Source organism: Heteronotia binoei, chromosome 1 (genome assembly GCF_032191835.1).
Source record: "Heteronotia binoei isolate CCM8104 ecotype False Entrance Well chromosome 1, APGP_CSIRO_Hbin_v1, whole genome shotgun sequence".
Classification (NCBI taxonomy): Eukaryota; Metazoa; Chordata; class Lepidosauria; order Squamata; family Gekkonidae; genus Heteronotia; species Heteronotia binoei.
In genome coordinates, this window is record NC_083223.1 from 139,351,453 (window position 1) to 139,376,703 (window position 25,251).

Consider the following 25,251-nt stretch of genomic DNA (forward strand, 5'->3'; position numbering starts at 1 on the left):
ACTGCTGGTTGGGACCAGCATATGACCCCAATACTATAGCAATTACAATGGCTACTTATCAACTCCCAAACCAAATTCAAGGTTTTTTTTTACTCTTTAAAGCCTTACATGGCTTGGGATCAAAGCATCTGAAGGGCCATCTTTTCCTATATGTTCTGCCCAGGGATTAAGATCACAGGGAAAAAATGTTTTAAATAAATTAATTGGGATAATGGTAACCACATTAAAGACAACCACGGATCCTGCTTAAACTAGAACTAGAACTGCTGTTCAGTTTAAAGAACTGCTAATTTCACCTACATATTATTTATCACATGGATCTCCTGCCTTTCTCTAAGAAGTTCAGAGCTGCACAGACAAGTATTATTCCATTTTTTATCATCACAACAATCCTCTAAGGTAGGCAAGGCTAAAATATTTGCTTTTATTTAGGAAATATAAATGCTGCTTCTCCAGAGACCTGTCTGAGGTGACACAGTGACCTTCAAGATAGAGCAGAAGTCCAGCTCATAAACATCTGTGACTGCCTCCATACCTTTGGCCAACATTCACTGTAGTCATCTTCTGCATCCAATTCCTTCTCCTCTGCAGATTGCTCAATGTCCTGTTGCCGCCAAGTTTTAAATGCTGCCCCCAAAAGACCGTGAACGAAAAGGACATCAGCTTTAATAGGCTCACTGAGAATGAAGTTATAAAAGAGAAAAATACATATTATAAAAAATACATAATATCAAAAGTTTAAGTCTTTATGTTAAATCTATCCTTCTACCCATACTTTGATCTTTATTGCCCTCTTTCTGTTTCTAGATCACAATGTTGCAGTGGCAGCAGAAGGCATAACTGGCAGAATTAGCATAACAGTCTAGAAAGACCTAGCAACCACTTCTTTCTCTACCTGAAATCTCACTCCCTCACACTTCAGAGAGTAAAGCTCCTATTGGTCTTAAGCACTATCAGATTTCCTTAAGAGTGCCTTCTTTTTGCCTCAATGCCCTGTCTCTACTATCCTTTTCCTCACTTCAGATTTCTCTTTAGAAACTATTCTGTACTTTGCCTTCAGTCTCCTAGTCCAAGTTTTCAAGTAATTATTTTAGACAAGGCACTCTATTTGATTCCAAAGCACTTAAGGCAAATATTTCTAAGACAAAAAAATAATTACTTAATAATTACTTGAAAACTTGAACTTAATCATGCAGTTAATTAATTGGACCCACAAAATATATAGGGTGGACATAAAAACCGCTATGATGGCATAGTTTGGTACATTACTATCTAGGGTTCACTGAAGAAGAAGTCATCAGAACGAGGGATTATCTAGAATCCTCGTGTGTACTAGGACTGCATATTGGACTTCTCATGGACTTGATAGTTCCCATTTGAGAACTAATGAGTGCGAATTTATAATGGACGTTGTGAATTAATTTTTTTGTTTATTGGACTTTATGTACTCTGTCTGTTGCTTTAATGCTCCATGTTAAGAGGCAATAATATTGTGTAAAAATATAACAAGATTCTGTCATCATTGACATTAATGAAAATTGTTTTTTTTATTTGTGTGCTACTACAGCTAACAGTATGTTGGTTCAATTTGGTCTTTCATGCTGTAATCCTTAAATATTTTTTAACATTTTTTCTGGCCATGGAACATTCCTACCATATACAACATAGCCTATATTTTCTATATTAGAACCAGGAATTGTCATTTGAGATATTCTGATTGGTGTATAATACCATCTATACATAAGATGCCACCTAATTTCTACATTTAGTGGTTCCCTCAGACTTGCAAATAACGCCCATCTGTTCCTGGGTGCCCCTCCTTGCAGAATTTTTTTTTAATCCACTTTGGTGGGCATACTCAGAATTAGATATAAAGATCATTCATAATCCTCATTAGTTTGGATTTAATCAAGTCTGACATTAAATACAGTGTATTTCACATATATACTTCTGTTTACGTTACTGCCCTCTCTCCCAGTAGTTATTTGTCATAGAAGCCAGCAGGAAAAATATAAGATAGATCTAGTCACAAGCTACTTAACTCAATAGGGTTTAAATACATGGCTAAGACTTTAATCCCATTAAACTATGCTTAGTCACTCCTAAACTTTCTCTGGATTTGAGCTGGTGACTAAACTGATGGATTGTAGTGCCTGCCTCTACAATACAAAATTGAGGAAATGCACTGTACAACAGAATAAGAAGGTCAATGGAGCAATAGAACAGCTAGTCAGCAGCCTTTTCTATAGATGATTCCTTTGAAGTATCTTTCACATATGCAGGACTATTACTTGGTTTCTCAACAGCTGACTATCAGATGAGCATGTGACCAGACTCCTTTACGATCAAATTAAAGTTCCATCCATGATGGTGGAAGTTAACAAGCAGCCAGGCACTTAGGCCAATTAAGGCCAGCAAGGAGTCTTAGGTGTAGAGTTGGGGAAAGGAGCCCTGCCCTCTGGGAGAAGAGTGCAATTTCAACCCATGGGCAGAGCCATGAGAGGCATGCCATGCAGCAGAGGAAAAGGTCAGGCACAGGAAGCCAAGCAGGATGTTATGTTTAGGCTGAAAGAGTCTCTCTGTAACCTGATGTAGTCTGTGAATTAAAGACAGCTACTACTGCGCCTGGTGGTCTCTGTTTGGTTACTGCTGTAAAGAACAAAGATAAGAGAATAGACAAACATTCACACACACACACACAGCCCTCACCATTCACAAGGAGAACTAGCCCTGAGAGCAGACTGCCACAGGGAAAGCTCAATATTTCAGAAAGAATACTTATAAACCTACTCTGACTGCTGAAGTAGAAGGAAATATAAGAATCTCTATCTCCTTACCTGCTTCGAAATTCTGGATGCAGAAGATACACTCCATCTGGATACTTCTCATGTACCGTTTCCCTGTCTAGGTTGGCCAAGGCTCTTGCTGCATGTGAGGAATCCATGATACGCTGAGACTTCATGACTTCAGCTAACACTGAAACCCAACCTAGGGTTGAATCATAAAATGTAATATATATTATCTGGTAAAACAAAATGTCCTACTGTACAGTGTGAGAGAAATAGGCAAACAATACTTTTATGAAGAGTCTTCTACTGCAGTTCTAAGCTGGATGAGTCACAGCTCTTTAGCACCTTTGTTTGCAAAGGTCAGCAAGCTGGGCTCTGCTGCCAGGTCTGATGTACTGAGTGAATACAAGTCCACCGTGCTCTACTTATGAGCTTTTCATATGCATGCATGGATGAGTTGAGGGTATCAGTCCTCGCCAAACTGGTCTGAAGAAAAATTGTTGACTGACCCCAAAGTAGCAATGGGCACTTCCCTGGGTGTGTAAGAAAGTGCCACAGGAACTAAACACTGATGCAGCCCTTCCTGCCCTCCTTCTCATGATCTGTCTAATTCACAGAATCAGCATTGCTGTCAGATGTCCATCTAGCCTCAGTTTAAAAACCTCCAAGGAAGGAGAGCCCACCACCTCCCCAGGAAGCCTGTTCCACTGAGGAACCATTCTGTCAGGAAGTTCTTCCTAATGTTTAGCTGGAAACTCTTTTGATTTAATTTCAACCCGTTGGTTCTGGTCTGACCTTCTGGGGCAACAGAAAACAATTCTGCACCATTGTGACAAGGTGACCACTTTATTAATCACCTCTATAGAATGCTCACTCTGCTGTTGTCTCAGTTCTCAAATCCTTCCCTTTAGAAATGACACATTAGGTACACTTACAGATTTAAACAGTATTTTGATTTATTTGAGAGTTGCTTGACAATATAAACTGACCCAGTCAGTTAGCAAGAACTATCCTCCAATTAGTAAGCTGCATTTATCCATATTACTTTCCACGCATTAAGATATTCACAATCCTAATAATTATTTCTTTTCAGCCACTTACTTACTCTGGGACCACTTGGTGTAATATGTGAGTACTTCTCTAGGCACCTTTGAATTTTAGCTTACTAAACAATGTGTTGTCTAAAAGCCTTAAATGCTTGATTAAAAACAACACAACATGATTTGAAAACCAATCATGGGATTCTCTATTTTCCATCATTATTCCCCCAATTTTATCAATAGCTGAAGCCAATACACTTTCTGTTACCTGCATGAAATATAGATGAATGAAGTCGTTCATCCAGTGCCATGTTTCCAATTATATGAATTATGTTCCTTTGTATTTTTGCAGAATCTTTACGAAGCTGGTATAGTTTTTGTAGCAGTTGAAGCCCACCATGTGATTCAATTTTATCACAATGAGTAGGAATCTACAATTATACAAAAAGTAGAGGAAATACATAATATCGCAGCGTCCAAACTGTTAAAAATCTACTGCAAAATTATTCAAAACACAAAAGTGTGATTTGTGCATCACTAAGAGCCCCTCTTGAAAGAGCCAGAAAACACAATCTGCTGTATTCTGATTCTTAAATAGCAACCACATAACATCTATTTCCATGTCCATCTTTCTGTTGCTTGTAATTTCATCTATATAGCTAAATTCAGATGTGTAGCCATGTTGGTCTCAAGCAACAGGACAAAATTAGAGTCCAATGGCACCTTTAAGACCAACAAAGTTTTATTCAATAAATAAAATAAAAAAATAAAACTTTGTTGGTCTTAAAGGTGCCACTGGACTTTTAACTTTGTTCTACAGATATAGCTGTCATGTATGTACATGCCATGCAGCTGATGAAGCCCCGCCTGGCTTGGAACTGGGTATCTAAAGGACATGGTCACTTTCTCCCATCTATTCCTGCTTGGGAATTAAGATCACAAGGAGATGCCCTCCTGACCATCCCGCCAACTAAAGGTGCTCATTTAGAGAGTACCTGAGAGGGGATCTTTACCATGGCAGCCTTACATTTATTTATTTGTTTATTCATCCCCATTAATTTATACTCTGCCCCTCCCGCGAACTGCTTGGGGCTGCTTATGGAACAGTTTGCCCAGGAAGGTTGCCTGGCCCTCTCACTGCTGATCTACAGGAGGTAGTTAAAGACTACATTTAGATTTAGATATTATTAACCTCAAATTTGGAATTTTTAAATTGTGATTTTAATGGATTTTATAACTGTTGTGTTTTTAATAATGTTTTATTCATATTGTAAGCCACCTGGAGTTCCACAAGGGAGAAAGGCAGCTAATAAATGTTTTAAATAAATAAATCCATAAATGTGAACAATAAATAAGGAAGAATTGATTGAAGAAGTGGAAATAGTGGGCACCTTGGGCAGTAGTGACCATGTGATTTTGAAATTTACAGTCTTAGGGAAGGGAAAAGCTGTATGTAAGATTTACAGGTTGGACTTCAGAAAGTCAAACTTCGATCAACTTAGAACTATGCTGGGTAAAATCCCATGATCAGAAATACTTAGGAAGAAGGGGGTTCAGGAGGGGTGGGAGTTTCTTAAAAGCAAAATATGAAAGCGTAATCACAGATGATTCCGATGAGAAGAAGAAATGGAAAAAGCCTAAAGAAGCCGAGTTGGTTCCATAAACAGCTCTCTAAAGACTTGAGAAATAAAAAAGTCTCTTTTAAGAATTGGAAGGAGGGCCTTATAACCAAGGATGAATATAAACAAATCACCAGTGCTTGTAGAGAAAAAGTTAGTAAAGCTAAAGCTCAGTATGAGCTTCGGCTGGCCAAAGATGCTAAAAACAACAAAAAAGGGTTCTTTTCTTATGTTCAGAGTAAGAAAAAGAGTAAGGACATGGTAGGCCCACTGCGAGGGCAGGAAAGTGCAAATGTAACAGGTATTGAAGAGAGGGTGAAACTGCTCAATTCATGCTTTTCCTCAGTCTTCTCTTCTGAGGGAAACAGTGCTCAACATGGCAAAAACAGAACATATAATGAGGGTATGAAGTTCCATCCTAGGATCAGCATAGGGATAGTTTTTTAAATGAAACTAAGTCCTCAAGGCCAGATGAACTGCATCCAAGGGTTCTAAAAGAGCTTGCGGATGTAATTTCTGAGCCTCTGGCTAGTATTTTGGAGAATTCTTGGAGAACAGGAGAAGTGCCGGAAGATTGGAGGTGGGCGAATGTTGTACCCATCTTCAAGAAGGGGAAAAAGGAGGATCTGAGTAACTTCCGACCTGTCAGCTTGATGTCGATACCTGGAAAGTTTTTAGAACAAATCATCAAACAGTCAGTCCTGGAACATTTAGAAAGGATGGCTGTGATTACTAAGAGCCAGTATGGATTTCTCAAGAACAAGTCATGTCAGACTAACCTGATCTCTTTTTTTAAGAAAGTGACTACCTTGCTGGATCAGGGGAATGCTGTAGATAATCGTTCATCTTGATTTCAGTAAGGCTTTTGATAAGGTTCCATATACTATCCTTGTTGACAAGTTGGTAGAATGTGGTTTGGATCCTGTTACTGTTAGGTGGATCTGTAACTGGTTGACAGGTCGCACCCAAAGAGTGCTTGCGAATGGTTCCTCATCCTCTTGGAGAGGAGTGACAAGTCGAGTGCCTCAAGGATCTGTCCTGGGACCTGTTTTGGTCAACATCTTTATCAGTGATTTGGATGAAGGAATAGAGGGAATGCTTATTAAATTTGCTGATGATACTAAATTGGGAGGGGTTTCAAATATAGTAGAAGACAGAGAAAGGATACAGGATGACCTTGGCAGGCTGGAAAACTGGGCTAAAACCAATAAAATGAATTTTAACAGGGATAAATGTAAAGTTCTGCACTTAGATAGGAAAAATCCAATGCATCATTATAGGATGGGGGAGACTTGTCTTAGCAGTAGTATGTGCGAAAAGGATCTAGGGGTCTTAGTGGATCATATGCTGAACATGAATCAGCAGCGTGATGAGGTGGCTAAAAAGGCAAATGTAATTTTGGGCTGTATCAACAGAAGTATAGTGTCCAGGACACGTGAAGTGATGGTATCGCTTTACTCTGCTCTGGTAAGACCTCACCTGGAGTATTATGTTCAGTTTTGGGCACCACATTTTAAGAAGGATATAGACAAACTGGAATGGGTCCAGAGGAGGGCGACGAAGATGGTGAGGGGTCTGGAAACCAAGTCCTATGAAGAAAGGTTGAAGGAGCTGGGGATGTTTAACCTGGAGAGGAGGCGGCTGAGAGGTCATATGATCACCATCTTCCAAGTCCTTGAAGGGCTGTCATCTACAGGATGGTGCAAAATTTTTTTTCTGAGGCCTCAGAAGGTAGGACCAGGACCAATGGGTTGAAATTAAATCAAAAGAGTTTCTGGCTCAACATTAGGAAGAACTTCCTGACGGTTAGAGTAGTTCCTCAGTTCCTTGGAGGGTTTTAAACAGAGGCTAGATGGCCATCTGACAGCAATGAAGATCCTGTGAATTTAGGGGTAGATAGGTGCAGGGGGTTGGACTAGATGACCCTGGAGGTCCCTTCCAATTCTATGATTCTATGACTGACTCACAAAAAATTATATTGGAATAGATTTTAAGTTTTTAAGGTGCCAGCCATTGGACTTCCATTTTACTTATTCTGAATAATCCATGAGGGTTTTTTATCTTCCATTCAGATTTATATACTTAAGATACAGACAATTTCTATAATGGTTTCTGTAGAATGGAAATTTAATTGCAGAAGTTTAGAGCTTCAATTATCTGCTGAGTTACCTTGGAATGTTGTACTAAAGCTTGCAAACAAAAGAGTTCTACTGTGTCAGCAGGAACAGCACTGAGACTTTCACAATAAGGCAGACCGTTTCCACCAAAACACCATAAGCCCCCCTAGAAATAAATGAATCAGACATGAATTTCAAAACACATTTAAAAGAAATCAAGAAGTTCAACGGTTAGCCTAAATAGGTACCATCCTAGCAACTTTGATGGGGAAAATGGGAGATGACCCAAAGATACAGACCTACTGGATTTTTATTTATTTTGGTCAGTCAAGAGTTCTGGTAACTAAACTTCTATTAAAAATAGGCTAGCCAATTGGGAATTCCAAGAAAAGCCACAGCAAATTGACTTTCAAATATATCTTTTTAAATTCAAACCACAGCCTTACTGGGCAAATAATCTTTTACATACAAGACCTCTGAACTTTCACCATAGTTTGTTCGCTCTGATTTCAGCCAATGGAAACAGCTGTAAAAGCTGGTCAATATAATAATATTCTGATGAAAGGTTTTGCCCTTGGTGGGTCTGGCAATATCAAAGATGTCGATCATGACAGGCTTTTCTGTCTTCTTAGGGAGGCCTGGTAGTGATCATTGCTCACAAACATTCACTGGCCTTTGCAGTACAAATTGTTTTATCTGCTCCTGGATACAGACAAATTTGTAACATAAATTTGTGCCATATAAGGCTTGTGCCACAAGGAATTATTCTCTGTTGGTTCAGAATTATATACTGAATTACTCAAGTGATGAGCTGATGAGAATGATTCATAGATCATTGATCTGTTTTTATAACAATTTTATATTGCTAGGCAGTAATGCTGTGTACAATAAATTGAACTGACTGATTGAGGGCTGCCCTGCTCCAAAATTACCATGCAGGAAAATATAAAAAACTCAACATTGGTACAATTCTTTTTGCTTTCTTTCTTTTTAAATTGATCACTGACTTTTATATTTCACTATCTACCTCAAGACACAAGAGTTTGTGTATGAAAGAAAATGGTTACTTGAGAGAGATAAATCCAAGGAACTTACACACCTGGCACAAAGCAAATATTTAATCAGGAACTAAGTCTGTGAACCAACATTGTTCTGGCAGAATGCAGCAACTGTAAAAATTAGGAACTTATAAGAAGGCAGACAAGGTTTTTAATTTTCCCTCGAGTTATCTGGATAACAGGGCTCAAGATAAAAAGGTTTATTAAATGTTTTGGCTTCTGCCTTCATCAGTAACTCAGAGTTTATGTTGCATGTTACATATACCACTTCACTTCTGACAATCCACTGAGATTTCAGAACACACCTTTTGTGCAGCAATGGTCTGACTGCTTTCTCTTAAAGCCAAAGATGTGAAATACTGTACACACTGGTCAAAATCTGTCTGAGGTAAGGCTGCCAGCAGCACTCGGAGTTCATCTTCCAAACAGCACATCTGTAATAAACAAAAAAAAAATCCACTTCTGTCAACATATCCAACACCAGAAAGCAGAAAAATATGGAGAAAAACTGAACAATGTGAAATAATAGAACAATGTGAAGGAATAGAAGCTACACTGCTGAGAGTGATTGACATCAAAAGGCAAGGCTTTAGTGGTGCTTTTATGATGTGAACTGGCTAGATGTCATTCATGACACTGCTCTTGGACAGCAGTGACCTCTGGGTAATGTGGCTCTTGTCTAGCTTAAAAACTGCCTTCCTATGTTCTGTCACAACCCTATCAAGATGAGTAGAGTGGGTGCCTTAGTAGCTGTATATTACAGCAAACATGCCTTTGAACTGAGCCTTGTGGTCTGCGGATGAACATTTATCTAGATTTTCCTGTCTGCTGCTAGCCCAAGGATTTGCTATGTCTCCACTTGGAACTCTCAGGTAGCCTGTGCCCCTCCTTACGAGGAAAAAAACCCATAATCAAAACATTATTCTCATATGGGCATGTATGAGAACTAGTCAGGATGACATTGCAAGCATATTGGTTCAGCTTATGAAGAAGCTGTAATCAGTGAAACGTGGTTTCAAGCCAGTGATCACGTGAAGGTGAATTTTCTTTTGAAGCCGATCCCCTGGATGGACTCCGCTCTTTGTATAACTCTGGAGTGAGCATACCTGGTACAGATTTGTGAAAGTTCTTCGGAGTCACCAAGTGAAATTGATATATTCTGTATGGGACTTTCTACACTCTATTTTTAATCATTGTAATTTTTGTAAGAAATTTTGGATGTTTGTGCACTTTGATGTAATATGACAATTTTCTAATTTTGAATCAAGTGTTTGGTATTTTTGGCACAGTTGTTTTGGGTTTATATTCGATACTGTGCTGCCACTGTTTCTCTCAATACAGATTAGTCTGTTATATATAGTCTGAACACAACAGTTAATAATCTGAATTTCCCCAGTCTGCAGTACTCATTTTTATTACTAAGTAAGCTCACTTGTCCTGAAAGTATTGCACTATTCACAGCTAAAAATAAAGTGGACTTCAGGCTTTTGTTCCAGTTCTGTGCCCATGCAGTTGACATTTATCAGACCAGGCAGCAGAGGCTAACAGCTACTGTTGTCAGTAATTAATTTAGTCCCTTACTCAGATCTTTTTTAAACACAATACAGGCAGGACTAAGGAACTTCCCCATGTGACACAGTTCATAATCAGCAGCTCATTTAAACTGGGTCCTCAGTCACTATGTGTGAATATTGGCATAACAAAGTTAGGTAATTAATTCCCCTAACAATAGCCTTGGTAGAGGGAGCTGAATGTTTGAACAGGATCTTGATGTCTCCCACAATGCTTTAATACAAATGCTGAGGCAATCTTGTTAGGCTTTCCTAGGGACTTTCTGGCCAGCATTACAAGTGTTGCCCTATCACAGATTGTACTAGTCCCAACGCATGAAAAATGTAATCTTGTATCTAATAGCCATGCAGTAATAACTGTCTTCATTTGCAGATACTTAAATCTGCAGATTAGCCTCAATTATACAGAAAGATTTTTCTACAAACTTGTGGAAAACCTTGCAGAAAAATCTGAAAACTGGGGGGACCATAAATTTCCACCCCCCTCAACAGAGGAACATTATTTGTACACGTGCAGACAATGCTTCTCTGTTGGAGCCACAGCTGGGGTTGCGAGGGCTGGGGAGAAGTTACCACCTCCATTGACATGGAAAAGTTGGGGTGAGGTGGGGGAACTGCCTCATTTTAATGTTGATTTTCCTGATTGTTAGTTGTATTTTAATTACTGAATGGCTTTTATTGTGTGGTTTTATGATACAACTCACCCTGAGCCTGCTTGCGGGGTGGGCAGGATATAAATGAAATACGTACATAAATCATCACTACAACTGAGGTCAGAAGGGCTGAGAATGTGGAGCTGCCACCATTTAGGTAGTGAGGCTGGGGTTGGGTGGGACATGGGGGAATCACCTCCATTAAGGCAGCAAGGCTCAGGTTGGAGAAGCCACCTCTGTCATTGCTGCAGCTGAGGTTGGGAGGGCTGGGGGAGAGCTACAGTCACTGCTGAGCTGCCTCCGTTATCATCACACTGACACCACACTGACAAAGATACACACAGTGTAGAACAGCTACAATCACACAATAACCACCATGTAGAGACTGCAAAAATATATATTAAAGTGATAGAAGAACTATGAAGTCTCTTAAAGTAGTATTACATCAGTAATCAGAATGTGCAGCACAAAAAAAATTCTTACATACTCCCTTAGATAAAGCTTAACATTATACAAAACATCCAATGCTTGAATGTCCCCAAATGATCCTGAAATGGATCCCCGTTTCCAAAGTCATTAGTTCCTGACATGTGCTGTAAAGGTATTGAAAAAGTATGCCATGTCCTGCTGGACTGATTTATGTTTTCTGCTACAGTATCCTTAAATTCTTCTTAATGGGTCCCAGTGGCAACCCCATTTCAGACAAAATAATCTTCCTCAGAAGTATTCTCCTTAATATCCCCAGGCTGCCCACAACATTTGCTGAAAGATTTATATCTCTTTTTGAAAACTGAGGCACTGCCTGCCTGCTAAATGAATTTGTTTCTCCTCTGAGGACTCCCTGTAAGAAGTGAAATTGATACACTGGGGTTCTTAAGGAGAATTAGTGCTCAAACACCTGTTATGAAAAGAAGCTGTTGGCCAAATGAAGTCTGGATTTTATTGTACTTACATCTTTTGACTTTGGTAAAGGAGGTGGTGGCAGGAAAAATCGCAGGTCAACATCTTTACATCGTGCTAAGCCAATTGCAGTTCTCTGATCACTAACCTGGGCAGCTGCCCTATACTGATAATCTGCATAAAAATAAAAATTGGAGTAGGACTCCTTGAAAAAATTGGTCTATTTCAGCTTCGTAATACATATATAAAATGCACATTGGCAATTAAAATATAGGTGAAGAGAACAAGGCAGAAAAAAGGAGGACCCTTTCAAACCTTCAGTCTGGAAATGATGGTATGCCACATAGAATAAAAAGGTGGCAGATGATGGTATGCCACACAGAATAAACAAGGTAGCAAACAGTTATGATAAAGGCTACCCATTTTTCAGGGCTAGGAAAGTGAAGAGAAAAATCCATCTAAAATGCTAACAGTAAACTGAAGTGTTTGCAAAGTACTGGATTCATTGCTAATTTGCAAAGTACTGGAAAACTGTGACCAGAACTGGGCTGAATTTTAATTGTGCTAAATTTGCATATTCAATAAGAGAAAACCTTTAGCTGAAAAGCTACGTGGTTTGAAATTTTTAAAAAATCTTCTGCATTTTGTTCAAGTACTGGACATTAATCACAGCTAAGAAAGTATGGGAAAAGTCTCCAAAGGTTAAACTGAAAGGCTTTTAAGGAACTGTGCAGTTCTTGAGCTGACAAGGTTCAGAACATGGAAGCTCCTGCATTTGGAAGAAACCCTGACCTTGTCAGACCAAGTCTAGGGAAGCTTCGCTCTTCACCTTAAAGGAACTAAAGCTTTGGCAAAATCCTTTTATATACGCTTTGTAAGCATTCACTCCACTCATTTGACTATCAGCAAGATTAAGAGGGAGGCTAGGGTTGGAGGAACTTTTAAAGAGATCATATGAAGGGACTCTGCCTTGATATATCTGTGTGCCAGCCCAAGAGCAGCACAATTCCCAGTGCGGTACAGTGTTTAGAGTGTCAGACAAAGATCTGGGAAGGCCAGGTTTAAACCCTCACTCTTCCATGGAAGCCTGCTGGGTGACTTTGCACCAGTTACACACTCTCAGTCTCATCTACCTTATATGGCTGTTGTAAGGATAAAATGGAGGATAGAACAATGTAAAACACCTTTCAGTTCCCACTGGGAGAAGGGCAAGGTATAAAAGTAAATAAAAGTAAACAAACTCAGCCTTTCAGGACTTTCCCACACTTCTTCCTATTATCAGGGACAGACAAAATTACAAGTGAACTGTTGAAAATGTATTAAAAGAAAGTGCTGTCAGCAACAATGAAAGGAAAAACATAATTGAAAAGATTGTTTCACTTCAACTCCAGATGTGATCTGCAAATTAGTCATGCGTTGACTTAAGGTGGGTTGCGCCCACAGCACCATAATTTTCTTTTTTTTAAGGTTTTAAGAGAAGGACAAAGATCTACAGAAAAAAAGAGAAGAAAAAAATAAAAGGTAGGAAACAGGGGAAAGGCTCAGGAGTCAGCTAAAGTAGGTCCCACACTGCAGGCTATGATTAAAGGGAAAAAGCTGCTTTAAAAGTTATTGTTTTAAAGTCATCATGATTTCCACTGTCGTTATCATCATCAGTTTTTTTGTTGATGGCTACTGGCCTTCACAATTAAAATATCTCTAAAATGAGACTGCAAGCAACCAAAGTTAAAATTCTAAAACCTCAGCATACAACCAGCACGATAATACTAAAACAATTCAGGCAGAGGTATTGTTAGAAACAAAGTTCGCTGTGATCTTCCCAGCAGCCAGGGCAAAAAGAGCGAATCTGTAAAAAACAGAGGGCTCCATATTGGAAAGTGTATAAGCTAATTTTTCAGGATCTGAAAAGGATTGTATATTAACTAAAAGCATGGACAGAATTTATTCCTGGGCCCCAAATACAAAGCACAGGTCAGAACATAGTGTGGTAGATCTCCCACAGAGCTTTTACACAGGCATATTCATTGATCAGTTGCAATTTTGGCATACTGGCTTGTTAATAGCTTGGTTGGCATTGTATGAAAGCACAACACTGTGAATGCTGTTCTTAAATTATAATGTTGACCAAATAAGAAGCTCTAGAATGATGGTTCTTAATCACTTTTGTACCATGGAGCAAATTTCTGGTGCACAATTGAGGAGTTATCAATTATTGAGTCCTCTTTAAATACCCATTCCCACAAATCCAGGTTGTTCCTTGGTAGCTAGAGCAAATCACCTGCAATGGTATAGTGAGCGATGATACTCGAGAGGAAATCAGAACAGGCCCATTGTATGGATTTCATATTAGTAAGAACTCAAATTAAAATATATGCATGCACGCATATACAGTGGGAAACAGCAAGAGTCCAGCAGCACCTTAAAGACTAACAAAATTTGTGGCAGGGTATGAACTTACATTGAGCAATTTTTTTTAAAAGAAAATTAAGCCCCAACCCACCAGAAATCTCTTCCACACATACTCCATTGAAATGAATTTGCTCTTGGGCTGTGCAGAGGAGACTACACAGGAGAACATCTTGAAAGATTGTACTGCCACTCCAGAGGATCCCATCACCAGAGGATTCTCTCCATAATAGTACATGTGAGTTAGTAATCACAACTAACACACAAGTAAATGCCCTGAGGCTATACATTACCTCGCCAGAAATGATTGGAGGCCAGATCCTGTACAGCTTGCATTCGGACCGTTTTGTCTTCTGACTGGCTTCTTTTCAGAAGGAGCCACAGGGCACTCTCATACTCTTCTGCATCAAATGGACTGACAGAGTCTTTATTTAGAAAACAAATAAATATTATTTTTTTATTTTATTCATTTTATCAGATTTATATCCTGCCCTCCCCTAATGGGCTCAGGGCGGCTAACAACAGTTAAAAACCACATAGAATACTAAAAAACTATACAATAAAATCAATTCTACACATTTTAACCATAAAATCCAAAATGCATATTGGTGTTTCTCAATATCTATATTTGTCCAGTGGGACTGTCAGTGCTGTGCCTCCCCATAACTATTGAAGGCAAGCTTAAATAGTTCGGTCTTACAGGCTCGATGGAACTGTGGCAGGTCCCACAGGACCCTGATGTTTTCCGGGAGGGCATTCCACAGAGCGGGGGCTATTGTTGAGAATGCTCTGGCTCTAGTGGTGGACAATTGAATTTCTTTCAGTCCAGGAATCTGAAGGAGATTTTGGGACCCTGAACGTAGTGCTCTCTGGGGCTTATATGGGGAAAGGCGGTCCTGAAGATAGACAGGTCCCAGACCACATAGGGCTTTAAAGATTATAACCAGCACCTTGAAATGAATCTGGAATGCCACAGGCAACCAGTGTAATGTTTCCAGTGCAGGTTGGATGTGCTTCCGTACAGGTAGCTCCAACAACAACCTGGCTGTTGCGTTTTGCACCAGTTGCAGCCTCCAGAGTTGAGTCAAGGGCAGCCCCATGCAGAGGGCATTACTGTAGTCTATTCTCAAGGTGACCGTTGCATGGATCACTGTTGCCAATTTGTTACGCTGCAGGTATGGAACCAACTGCCTTATCCGCCTAAGATGAAAAAATACAGATTTGGCAATGGTTGCTACCTGAGCCTCCATTGTCAATGAAGGCTCCAGGAGCACCCCTAAGCTCTTAACCCTTGATGCTGGCACCAGTGGAGTCCCATCAAAGGCTGGCAAAGGGATCTCTCTATCCAGGTTGCCGCGACTAAGGCACAAGACCTCTGTCTTCGCTGGATTCAATTTCAGTTGACTCTGCCTGAGCCATTTCACTATGGCTTGCAATGCCAGGTCCAGATTTTCTGGGGCACAGCCAGACCGACTTCCCATCAATAGATAGAGCTAGAAGTCATCTGCATACTGGTGACAACTCAGCCCATATTTCTGGACAATCTGGGCAAGGGGGCGCATACAGATGTTAAACAACATTGGGGAGAGAACCGCCCCCTGAGGCACCCCACACACAAGTGGGTGTCTCTGGGACGATTGCTCCTCTATTGCCAGCCTTTGTCCCCAGCCTTGGAGAAAAGAGGTGGGCCATTGAAGGGTAGACCCCTGAATCCCCACGTCGGCAAGGCAGCGGGACAGTAGCTGATGGCTGACTGTGTCAAATGCAGCCGACAGGTCTAACAACAGCAGCACTTCCAAGCCCCCCCGATCCAGATGTCTCAAAAGATCATCCATGAAGGTGACCAGTACCATCTCTGTCCCATGACCTGGGTGGAAGCTGGACTGAAATGGGTCTAGCATGGAAGCATCATCCAAAAACCCCTGTAACTGTGCTGCCACTGCCCTCTCAATGACTTTACCCAAAACGGGCAAGTTCAACACCGGCTGGTAGTTTGCCAATACAGCCAGGTCCAAAGATGGTTTTTTGAGGAGTGGGTGAACCACCACCTCTTTAAGGGGCGTGGGAAAGGTTCCTTCAGTCAAGGACCTGTTGATAATCTCCTGCAATGGGATTCGTAGTTCTGTTCGGAAAGCATGCACCAGCCAGGATGGACACGGATCCAAACTGCAGGTAGTGGGATTCACAGTACAGAGTTATTATAGTGCATCTATCCTTTGCCTGCTTCCAGTGTTCCCTCTAAGCTGAATGTGAGCTAGCTCACAGTTTTTTAGCCTCTGACTCACACATTCTTGTCTTAGCTCACGAAAAATAGCTCCAGAGCAAACTAATTTATGCAGCAGCTCACAACTTTAATGCTAGTAGATCACAAAATTGATTTTCTGCTCACAAAACTCCACAGCTTAGAGGGAACATTGCCTGCTTCCTTGCTTATCTAGCTCTTACTTTTGAATCTGTGGACTGCTTTAGTTCTAAGTGGCCTGCCAGTTAACCTGTCATCCTCTCTGCTACTGTAACTATACTGTCCTAGTGAAAAACAAGACATTAGGATCCGGAGCTAGTTTTTAAACTAGAGATCTACAACATCTTTGATTACAACGGCTATTTAGGCATAGTCACATAATTTGGCAATGAATTCAGTTTGGAGTGAATGAGGTAGACAAAGCAGGCCATAGTTAGTAAGCAAGGCAGTAAAAGACTGTCTGCCATCTCTTATGTGAATTTCTCAGGATGTCTCACTAAACATTGCTACAAAGTGCTAAGTTGGATTGATCTCTTGTTCTAACCTAGCTTGAAACATCTGTTCTTAAAACTGAACATTCTAAATAAAACCTACCTTGAAAGGGCCACCGGAAAATTTTAGCATTTGTTTCTAGTATTTTCCTTGCTGCTCTGTGAAGTTCCTTTCTCACTTGATACGTAAACCCTATAAAAAACAGTGCACATTTTGTTTCAGTCACATTATGCATGCTTGTTTCCTTTTGCTGCACAGAAACTATAATGGGTACCATTTTTAATGCTGCAGCCTCACCCTTACAGTACAAATATATTTAGCCTCTGGATTCTGACAGTGACAATACCTGCCAGTCAGCAAAAGCACACTGACAACAGTTGGAAGGCCCACAAGACAAGTAGTAATTGGTTCCATATGTGCTTGATGTTTGCCTGGGGGGGGGCTTGTCCTGGTTTATGGGGGTGAAGGGAAGAGACCATCAGCAGAGCACTTTTGATGATCATGCCTATGGACCCCAGTGAAAAAAACTAAATGCTAGAACAGCATTTTAAAAGAATATAGGCAAAATCTTGACTCCACTGTAATAAATTTCTCTAGTAATCTATAATACTGATAAATTCTTAAAGACCTTATTGTTATTTCTCTTGATCTTTTAAAATCATCCTTGTTTCCCAAGCTGCTCTTTTAGCTCTTTCCAATTAAAGAAGTAATCCATGTATCTTACCCTGATACTCATTTGGATCCAAAGAAGCAGTTTGCAAATAAATATAGGACTTCAGTTTTTCTTGCTGTACTACTTGGGTATCAAATGAGAGTAACCTCTTTAAAGTAAGAAGTTCATATGCAGCAAAGACACAACCCCTTTTAAAAGAAAGATATTAATGCAAATGTTAAAAACACAAATACAGAGCTTACCTTCTAGAAATACAAAGTTAGACCCAACTGTGCATATAGTTATCTGAAAGTTAAATACACTTACAGTACAATTCCAAGCAGAGTTGCATCCCCCTTAGTCCACAGGCAACCCTAAAGAGTTATACCCTCCTAAACCCATGGGCTTAGACGGGTGCAACTCAGCTTAGAATTGCAGTGTTAATCACCATTAAAACTGTACACGGTTCTCTCACAAGCACTTGGAATGCTAAACAACAACACTACTTTGGTTCTTGTAGCTTGTTTAATATATAGGCAACACTTTAGTGGAATACCCAAAATGCAGCTGGCATTTTCTCACTGGACTACAGTCCAGTGGGCACTTTTGGTTCAGTGCCTTCCACAAAAGGACTAAGCTACTGTACTTGATTCTCTGAACCATAGCTTTGTCCAAGACTGCATGAAGCTAGTATTCTGATATTTAAATACTGTAGATAATGTCCTCTTTTAAGAGATCAAATTAAATTATGAAATATATTTCTAAATTACTTAATTTCTCACTTGATACATGAAATCACTGGGTGCAAAAATATACACAAGTCAGTTGATTGGCAATTTATGTCATAATGGGCGTTTTCGCACTGTCCTTTTACTGGCGCGACCACCCTCCTCACGCCGGCGGATCTGCAGGGATTTCGCACCAGAAGCGCCGGTGCAGCCAAAAGAGCCGGCTACTTCCGTCGCGAAACCCGCTCAAACGTTTTCCTGCTTCTTGGCGGTTTCCGTTTGAGCTGGTTTCGCGACGGAAGTTGCCGGCTCTTTTGGCTGCGCCGGCGCTTCTGGTGCGAAATCCCTGCAGATCCGCCGGTGTGAGGAGGGTGGTCGCGCCAGTAAAAGGTCAGTGCGAAATCAGCCATAGTGAAATGGCAGTGTTTAGGATTTGATAAATGCAACCCATGTCTTTCTTTGCAAATAAACAGGAACTCAGGAATATGTACTATTCAAGTCAACAGGGTTTACTTAGGGATACAGATTAAGGACTTCATGCCAATCAACCATAATGGAAATAAAAGATTTTACTTTAAGAAAGTACTTAGCAGCCTGCTGTTAACTACTGGCAGTACAGTGACAAAGCCCATATAGCCTAAACTGGGCCAGCACTTCACCATAATCAGTAGCATGGCATTGGTTTTGAAAGTGAAACAGGCACTCAATTTGGGCAAAGCAAGGAAAAATAGAACCAGCGCATGGAGGCTTTCCTATTAAAGATGTAACTGAATAATTATGCACAGCCATAGACATGCTGAAGAGGGAGGAGACCAAATAAGCCATATCCTAAAGATGTTCCAGAGACCAGAGTCTCATCTGTAGAAGCGTTACACTTTCAAAACTTGTGAATAAGAAGTTTGGTTGCAGTGTGAACTTTATTAATACAAAGGAAGAGTTTATGGCAGTTTTTCAGTGTTACATCTGAAAAGGTTTATTCTTAGAGCATAAAAGTTAAAATAACCTGCCCTTAACAGCCTGCATTTCTTCATTAATCACTGTTCTAAGCATTCCTCTTGACTGGAATGAGAAAAGCCCACAGCAACAACATATACAGAAACTTCTGCTGAAGGCCAGTAATTCTGTTGTATAATCCAGTCTGATTCACACATCGCAAAGAGCAAAAAAAGGAGGGCAACTGGAAGAATGCAAGGCCAGAGCAGTGAACTCAGCAAACAGCCAATGTTACTTCTGTGAATGAATTCTTTGGAATCACAGGAGCGTTTATTTAGGGCAGCACACTCACAGTTCTCTCGCAGTCCACTAGTTGCCTTGATACAGAGTTTTGGAATTAATAATATATAGTCCGCAATGCAAATTTTAAAATGTGGAAGACTAAATCCATAGCCAGCAATGAAGACACAGAAGAACAAGCCACCAAAGCCCCTCTCATTTCCCTCTTCCTGTTCCCATAGCTGAGCATTCAGGGCCTTTGGAAACAGCATCAGTTGCATTTAGTGACCAAATGTAGAGGCAAAAGAACAGCTGCAAGAATGGATGCATTTCTGTAACAGCACGTGCCACATTACATTGAGACAGTGTCACTGTGTTATGCTCGGGTGGGAAACATGCAGCTTGCATGCTCTTAAAATGACCTACTTTGATTTTCCTTTAGATGTCAGTTTATAGATGTCTTATGCCAGAAACATGAAAAAATTGCTAAAGGATTTGAAACAAAGCAGAGAGCCAAAAAGAAGCAAAAAGGAATTGTGCTTTAAATATTTATTATTTCTAAAGCAACCGCAACATTTTTCTAGGAATGACTCCTCTGTCTTGCATTAGAGAGTGCCAGTTTCTAAAGAATACATATGGAATTAAGTGCACTATTTAATGCCATATCTCAAGCATATATAGTAATATTTTTACTTATTATTTATTTCTAAAGTGGGCCTTTGATGTTGGTTAAGTTGCCCACTCCTGTTCTACATATATAGAGAGACTCCAATGCTCTGAGTGACAGCTGAAATACTAATACATCCCACATTTCCAGTGCATTCTTAAACAGAGTTCTAATTTGACAGAAGTTAGTGGGCTTAGATGGGTGGAACTCTGATTAGGAATGTGTTACAAAACCTCTTTGGATATATATATCATAAAACTTCACTTCATTATATAAATTAAATTGACATTTGCTAGGTAAAACTTACCCTAAAATAAGTGAGCCAGTTATCTTTGCAATTTTCCCTTAAAAATGAAAAACTCAGTGTTATATAAATTGAGTTTGCAAAATGGCAGGTTTTAATATACAAAAACATAGTATTTAATTACATTAGAAATAATGGTTTCAAAATGAAATAGTACAACATCAAGGTTGAAAGCTTAAATTTGAGGGTTAATTCCATTAAACCCTATAAAATTTATATCTGAGTACACACATTTCAGATCATGATGTACAGAGTTTCCAATGCACTTTTGCTTGAAAATAAAGATCCTACTGAATTCAGTGGAACCTATTCCCAAATAAATGTGCATAGGATTGGGCTGCAGATTACATAAATTACTTTTTCCCAACCCTATACATATAGGCTCCTCTTACCAGCACCCTGATAAATTTTTAATTATTAATTAATGTTAACCTATCTCCCAATTTTAAAAGTTGTTTCACCACTATAAGCCATATTCATTTAAATAGCATTACTCAACATTGTTTTCCAGCTGTTCATGATTCAACACTTTGTGATAGAATGGCCAGCTTGTCCATCACTTTTAGCTTTTTCCAGCAGAGAATAATATTTAATGCCTTCTGTGTTTTAAAAATACTAGTTAGTTCAGCATTCACAAATGACAGCTTGTGTTTCACTAGATTATTATATAATACACATAAAGAAATCACAAGTTTGCTGGAAGAAGACAGAAAATTAAGACCAACAAAGCACTTCAACATATAAAATTAAAAAATAACTCATATGAACAATTGGCTTGCAAAGAAATGCACTCAGTAATAATCCCAACAGCATGAACATATCTTGTTTCAACGAACAGAAAAGAAAAATCCCTGTGAATGCATAACTACTTGAGTGTGGTTAATATGTCAACTATGTATTGTATTTCAAAATTTGAAAAGTTAATGCAATACTTTCCTCCATTAAAAGTACATTTCCTTGCAACCTTGTAAAATGCTCCATCATGACTGTGTAACATGAAGGTGTATCACTATTTCTATCACCCAAATTGCTTGTCCTGCTGGAATGCCACCCATATTGCATGGAAACTACATATAATGCCTACAAGAAAAACTAGAATTCCTGGTCCTAATTGAGCAGACAGTGCCTTCCTAATGTCCCTATCATTGGGTTGGGTCCTGCCATGCAATGGTGGAAAAGAAATATTACTTAACAGTTATATTTTGCAAGACATTACACAAGAGCTACTATAAGATATAGTACTGATTTTTCATCTCCAGTCAGTATTGTTGGGTACAAAAATCATGAGGCTATTTGATGCAGCCACTACTGTTCAACTGGGAGGTGCAATGTGATTTAACGGAATACATCATTATAGAGAGAGGACTGCTGAAATATGTCTTGTGCAAGTGGAAATGCAAGAAATGCACGTGCAATAACTTTCTTATGTTTTCTGCTTGCACAAGAGGAAATGTTCTATGTGCTTGAGCCTTTAGTATTTACAGTACTAAACTTCACAATGAGAGCTTGAGCAGTGTTAGTTTCAAATCTTTAAAATCCTTAAGAATTGGAAGACTGGACATACAGTTGGCAATTCTATAGTGTGGGGACACAAAGCCCCCTAAACAAATATTATTTGGGCTATATTACTTATTATGCAACATTTCTACAGCAGGTATCAGGCCACTTGCTAATAAATCCTCCATGAAACAAGTAAATAACATAACAAAAGGTGTATTACCCTTAGGCCAGGAATCATAAAGTAACTTACTGATATCTTTCCAGGATTTGTCTGATTTAGTGGCTGACCGAAAAGTTCCTATCTTTCTACAGCAGATCCCACAATAAACAGCCAGTGACATTCTGTGGAGGCATAAAAATATTATTTATAACACTGCTAATAAAACACTTTTCTCTTGCTAGTCCCATATACCAGCTGTTTGGGATTGCACCCAACAGTGCAGGAAATAGTACAGATCCAGAGGGTCATCATGTTGGTCTACAGTAGTACAGTTTGATTTGAGTCCAGCAGCACTTTAGACACCCACAAGATTTTCAGAGTATTAGCTTTTGAGAGTCAAAAATCCTTTTGTCAGAATATTCAAGGAACATTTGAACTCTGCCCTGAATGCCGCCATCATTCAGGATTGCACAGATTGTTGCAACTTGAAATTTTGCATGGGCAGATGATAGCCATCATTATAAGGAAAAACTAGGATTCCTTTTTGATAGCGTGAAAGAATTATGCTGCTAGTTCCAGACATCTGATACTTCTGAACTGGAAGCATTCTTACATCCACAAGAATTAATTACACTTGGTGGAGTCTGCTGCTTGTATTTCTATTTATCTTGAAACTCTGTACATCTTGACTGGAAGGAGAAAAGCCCAGAGGGGTGACCTGCAGAGACATTATGTGCAGACACCTTTAGGAGTGGGCCCTTCTGCTGCATTTCTGCATAGGGAGTGACTGAAGGTCCAATCATACTGGATGTAGAGGCTTAATGGAAAGCAAGCAGGCCAGAGCAGCAAATCATAAAGAGATGTATCAGGCAAACTTCCCTGGTGTATTTATATGTTGGGCTCAAAGAACCTTTGATTGGTTCTTACCTTACACCATTGTGTCACATCACAAAGTTTGGGAATCACTGGGTTAGAATCCTGGGTGACAACACTGTTTGAAAGTTACGTATTTTGTTTTTGCCATTTTAAAAAGTTTTATTAGTTTCAGAAAAAGTAAGGGTAGGGGATAGGGGGGAATAGAGAGCACAATATGTTTTAATCTTATTCTGCATAACGATACTTTCAGAAAATACAAGCTTACATCTACAATACTTTCTTTACCTAAATTGTCCCATATTATTATCTCTAAACTAAACATCATCAACATTATAAAATTTTATATTATAAATCTTTTAGTTAAGTTATCTATTAGTTTTGACAATTCTAGTAAAGGCAATTTTGTAATATAAAATACAGGAAAAAGGGGAGAAATAAGTTCACACCAGAGAATCTTAAGAGTGTTGAGTCTCTAACCAGGCATAAAATTTCATCCAGTATTTTCTTGCTTCTTCCTTAGATCTCCCAGCCAGCAGCTGGGATAGAAAGTCCAGCTCTGCTGTTTCCAGAATTTTTCCCACCAAGTCCATTTTTTTGGGAATTTCCTGAGATTTCCATCTCTGCGCCAAGAGAATCCTGGCTGCTGTGCCTAACCCTAACCCTAAACAACAAATGTGCCAACAAATGTTTCATTTCTTTGGCATAGTCCTCAGGAAATATATTCAATAAAAATAGTTCTGATTTGAATTTGATCTGTGTCTTCATAATCTTCTGTACTATTTCATGTACCATTTCCCAATAACCCTTCACCGTCTCACATGTCCGCCACATATGATAAAAAGAACCAACCTGTTTAGTGCATTTCCAACATTTGTTAGACATATTAGTATAAATCTTACACAATTTCTGTGGGGTCAAGTACCATCTATAAAACATCTTGTACAAATTTTCTTTAAAAATTACTGACCTAGTTAATTTAACATTGAACTTCCACAGTCTCTCCCATTCTCCTAATGTAATATTATAACCAAAATTTTTCGCCCATTGAACCATACAATCTTTTACAACTTCGTCTTGTGTCTTCATCTGAAGTAGATATGCATATAATTTGAAGATTAGCTTTTCCTGTGGACTCAAAAATATTTTGTCAAATGGATATTGTTCTGTATTGAAACCTGTCGTCTTATCTTTGGCATACCTAGATTCAACTTGCATTCTCAACCACCAGTTCATTTTGATGTTCATATTTTCCAACTCTTTTCTGGTTTTCAACTGATTATCTTTTCCCAACAGGTCATCATAACTATAATTCTGATTTGGTTTTAGAAGATTTGGATGAATAAATGCTTCTACTGGAGAGACCCATCTTGGAATTTTTTGATAAATTCTGATTTTTAACCATGACCACATGTGGTACAAGGATTTTTGAAACCAATGGTTCTTAAAATAAGAACGGCCTTCAAGTCTTTGATGCCATAGATACGCATGTCACCCCATAGTTAAATAATGTCCCTCTAACAACAATTGTCTCTTATCATTCAATAGTATCCAGTCTCTTACCCACAAAAGCACAGAAGCTTTATAATACAATTGCCAGTCTGGAAGGCCCATACCTGCTCTTAATTTAGAGCCCTACAATGTCTTTAGTTTGATTCAAGTTTTTTTGCCTTGCCAAACATATTTAGAACCCATCTTGTTCAGTTCTTGAAAAAACCCACTATTTAAAAATACTGGAATAGTTTGAAACAAGAATAATAGCCTTGGGAGGATATTCATCTTTATTAAGGCTATTCTTCCCATTAAGTATAGATTTAAGTCACACCATTTTTCTAAGTCTTTTTAAATTTCTCTAAGTAGTTTATCATAATTGTCTGTTTTTAAATTGCTACACTTATTTGAAATAAGGACACCTAGATATTTGATTCTTTTCTCATACAAAAACCCTGATTTTTGCTAAAAAGATTGAATTTGTTCCATCGTCATATTCTTTGTCAAAAATTTTGATTTGTAGTAATTGATCTTCAATCCTGCCCAGCAGCCAAATTGTTTAATCTTGTTTATAAGACAGTCTATTGAGTCTATTGGTTGCTCTAGTATGAAGACTAGGTCATCTGCAAAGGCTCTGAACTTATATTGTTAATCTTTAATCACAGCTCCCTTTATACTTGTATCTTCCCTTATTTGATTATTCAATATCTTTAGAGATAAGATAAAAAGTAGTGGTGACAATGGACAGCCTTGTCTTGTACCTTTTTGAATATTAAT

General features: G+C 39.0%; 1 protein-coding gene across 1 annotated transcript in view; it reads right to left on the bottom strand.

Moving 5' to 3' along the window:
- Positions 1-25,251, bottom strand: part of SERAC1 (serine active site containing 1) — a 45,327-nt gene that overhangs the window by 10,486 nt on the left and 9,590 nt on the right. Inside the window, exons 2-12 of the mRNA XM_060241419.1 lie at positions 22,201-22,292; positions 20,454-20,490; positions 17,612-17,748; positions 16,990-17,079; positions 14,447-14,578; positions 11,800-11,921; positions 8,929-9,057; positions 7,618-7,731; positions 4,098-4,260; positions 2,838-2,988; positions 536-677 (exon numbers count right to left, since the gene is read on the bottom strand). Coding sequence (XP_060097402.1) covers positions 536-677; positions 2,838-2,988; positions 4,098-4,260; positions 7,618-7,731; positions 8,929-9,057; positions 11,800-11,921; positions 14,447-14,578; positions 16,990-17,079; positions 17,612-17,748; positions 20,454-20,490; positions 22,201-22,292 — 1,309 coding nt within the window. The remainder of the gene's footprint in view (positions 1-535; positions 678-2,837; positions 2,989-4,097; positions 4,261-7,617; positions 7,732-8,928; positions 9,058-11,799; positions 11,922-14,446; positions 14,579-16,989; positions 17,080-17,611; positions 17,749-20,453; positions 20,491-22,200; positions 22,293-25,251) is intronic.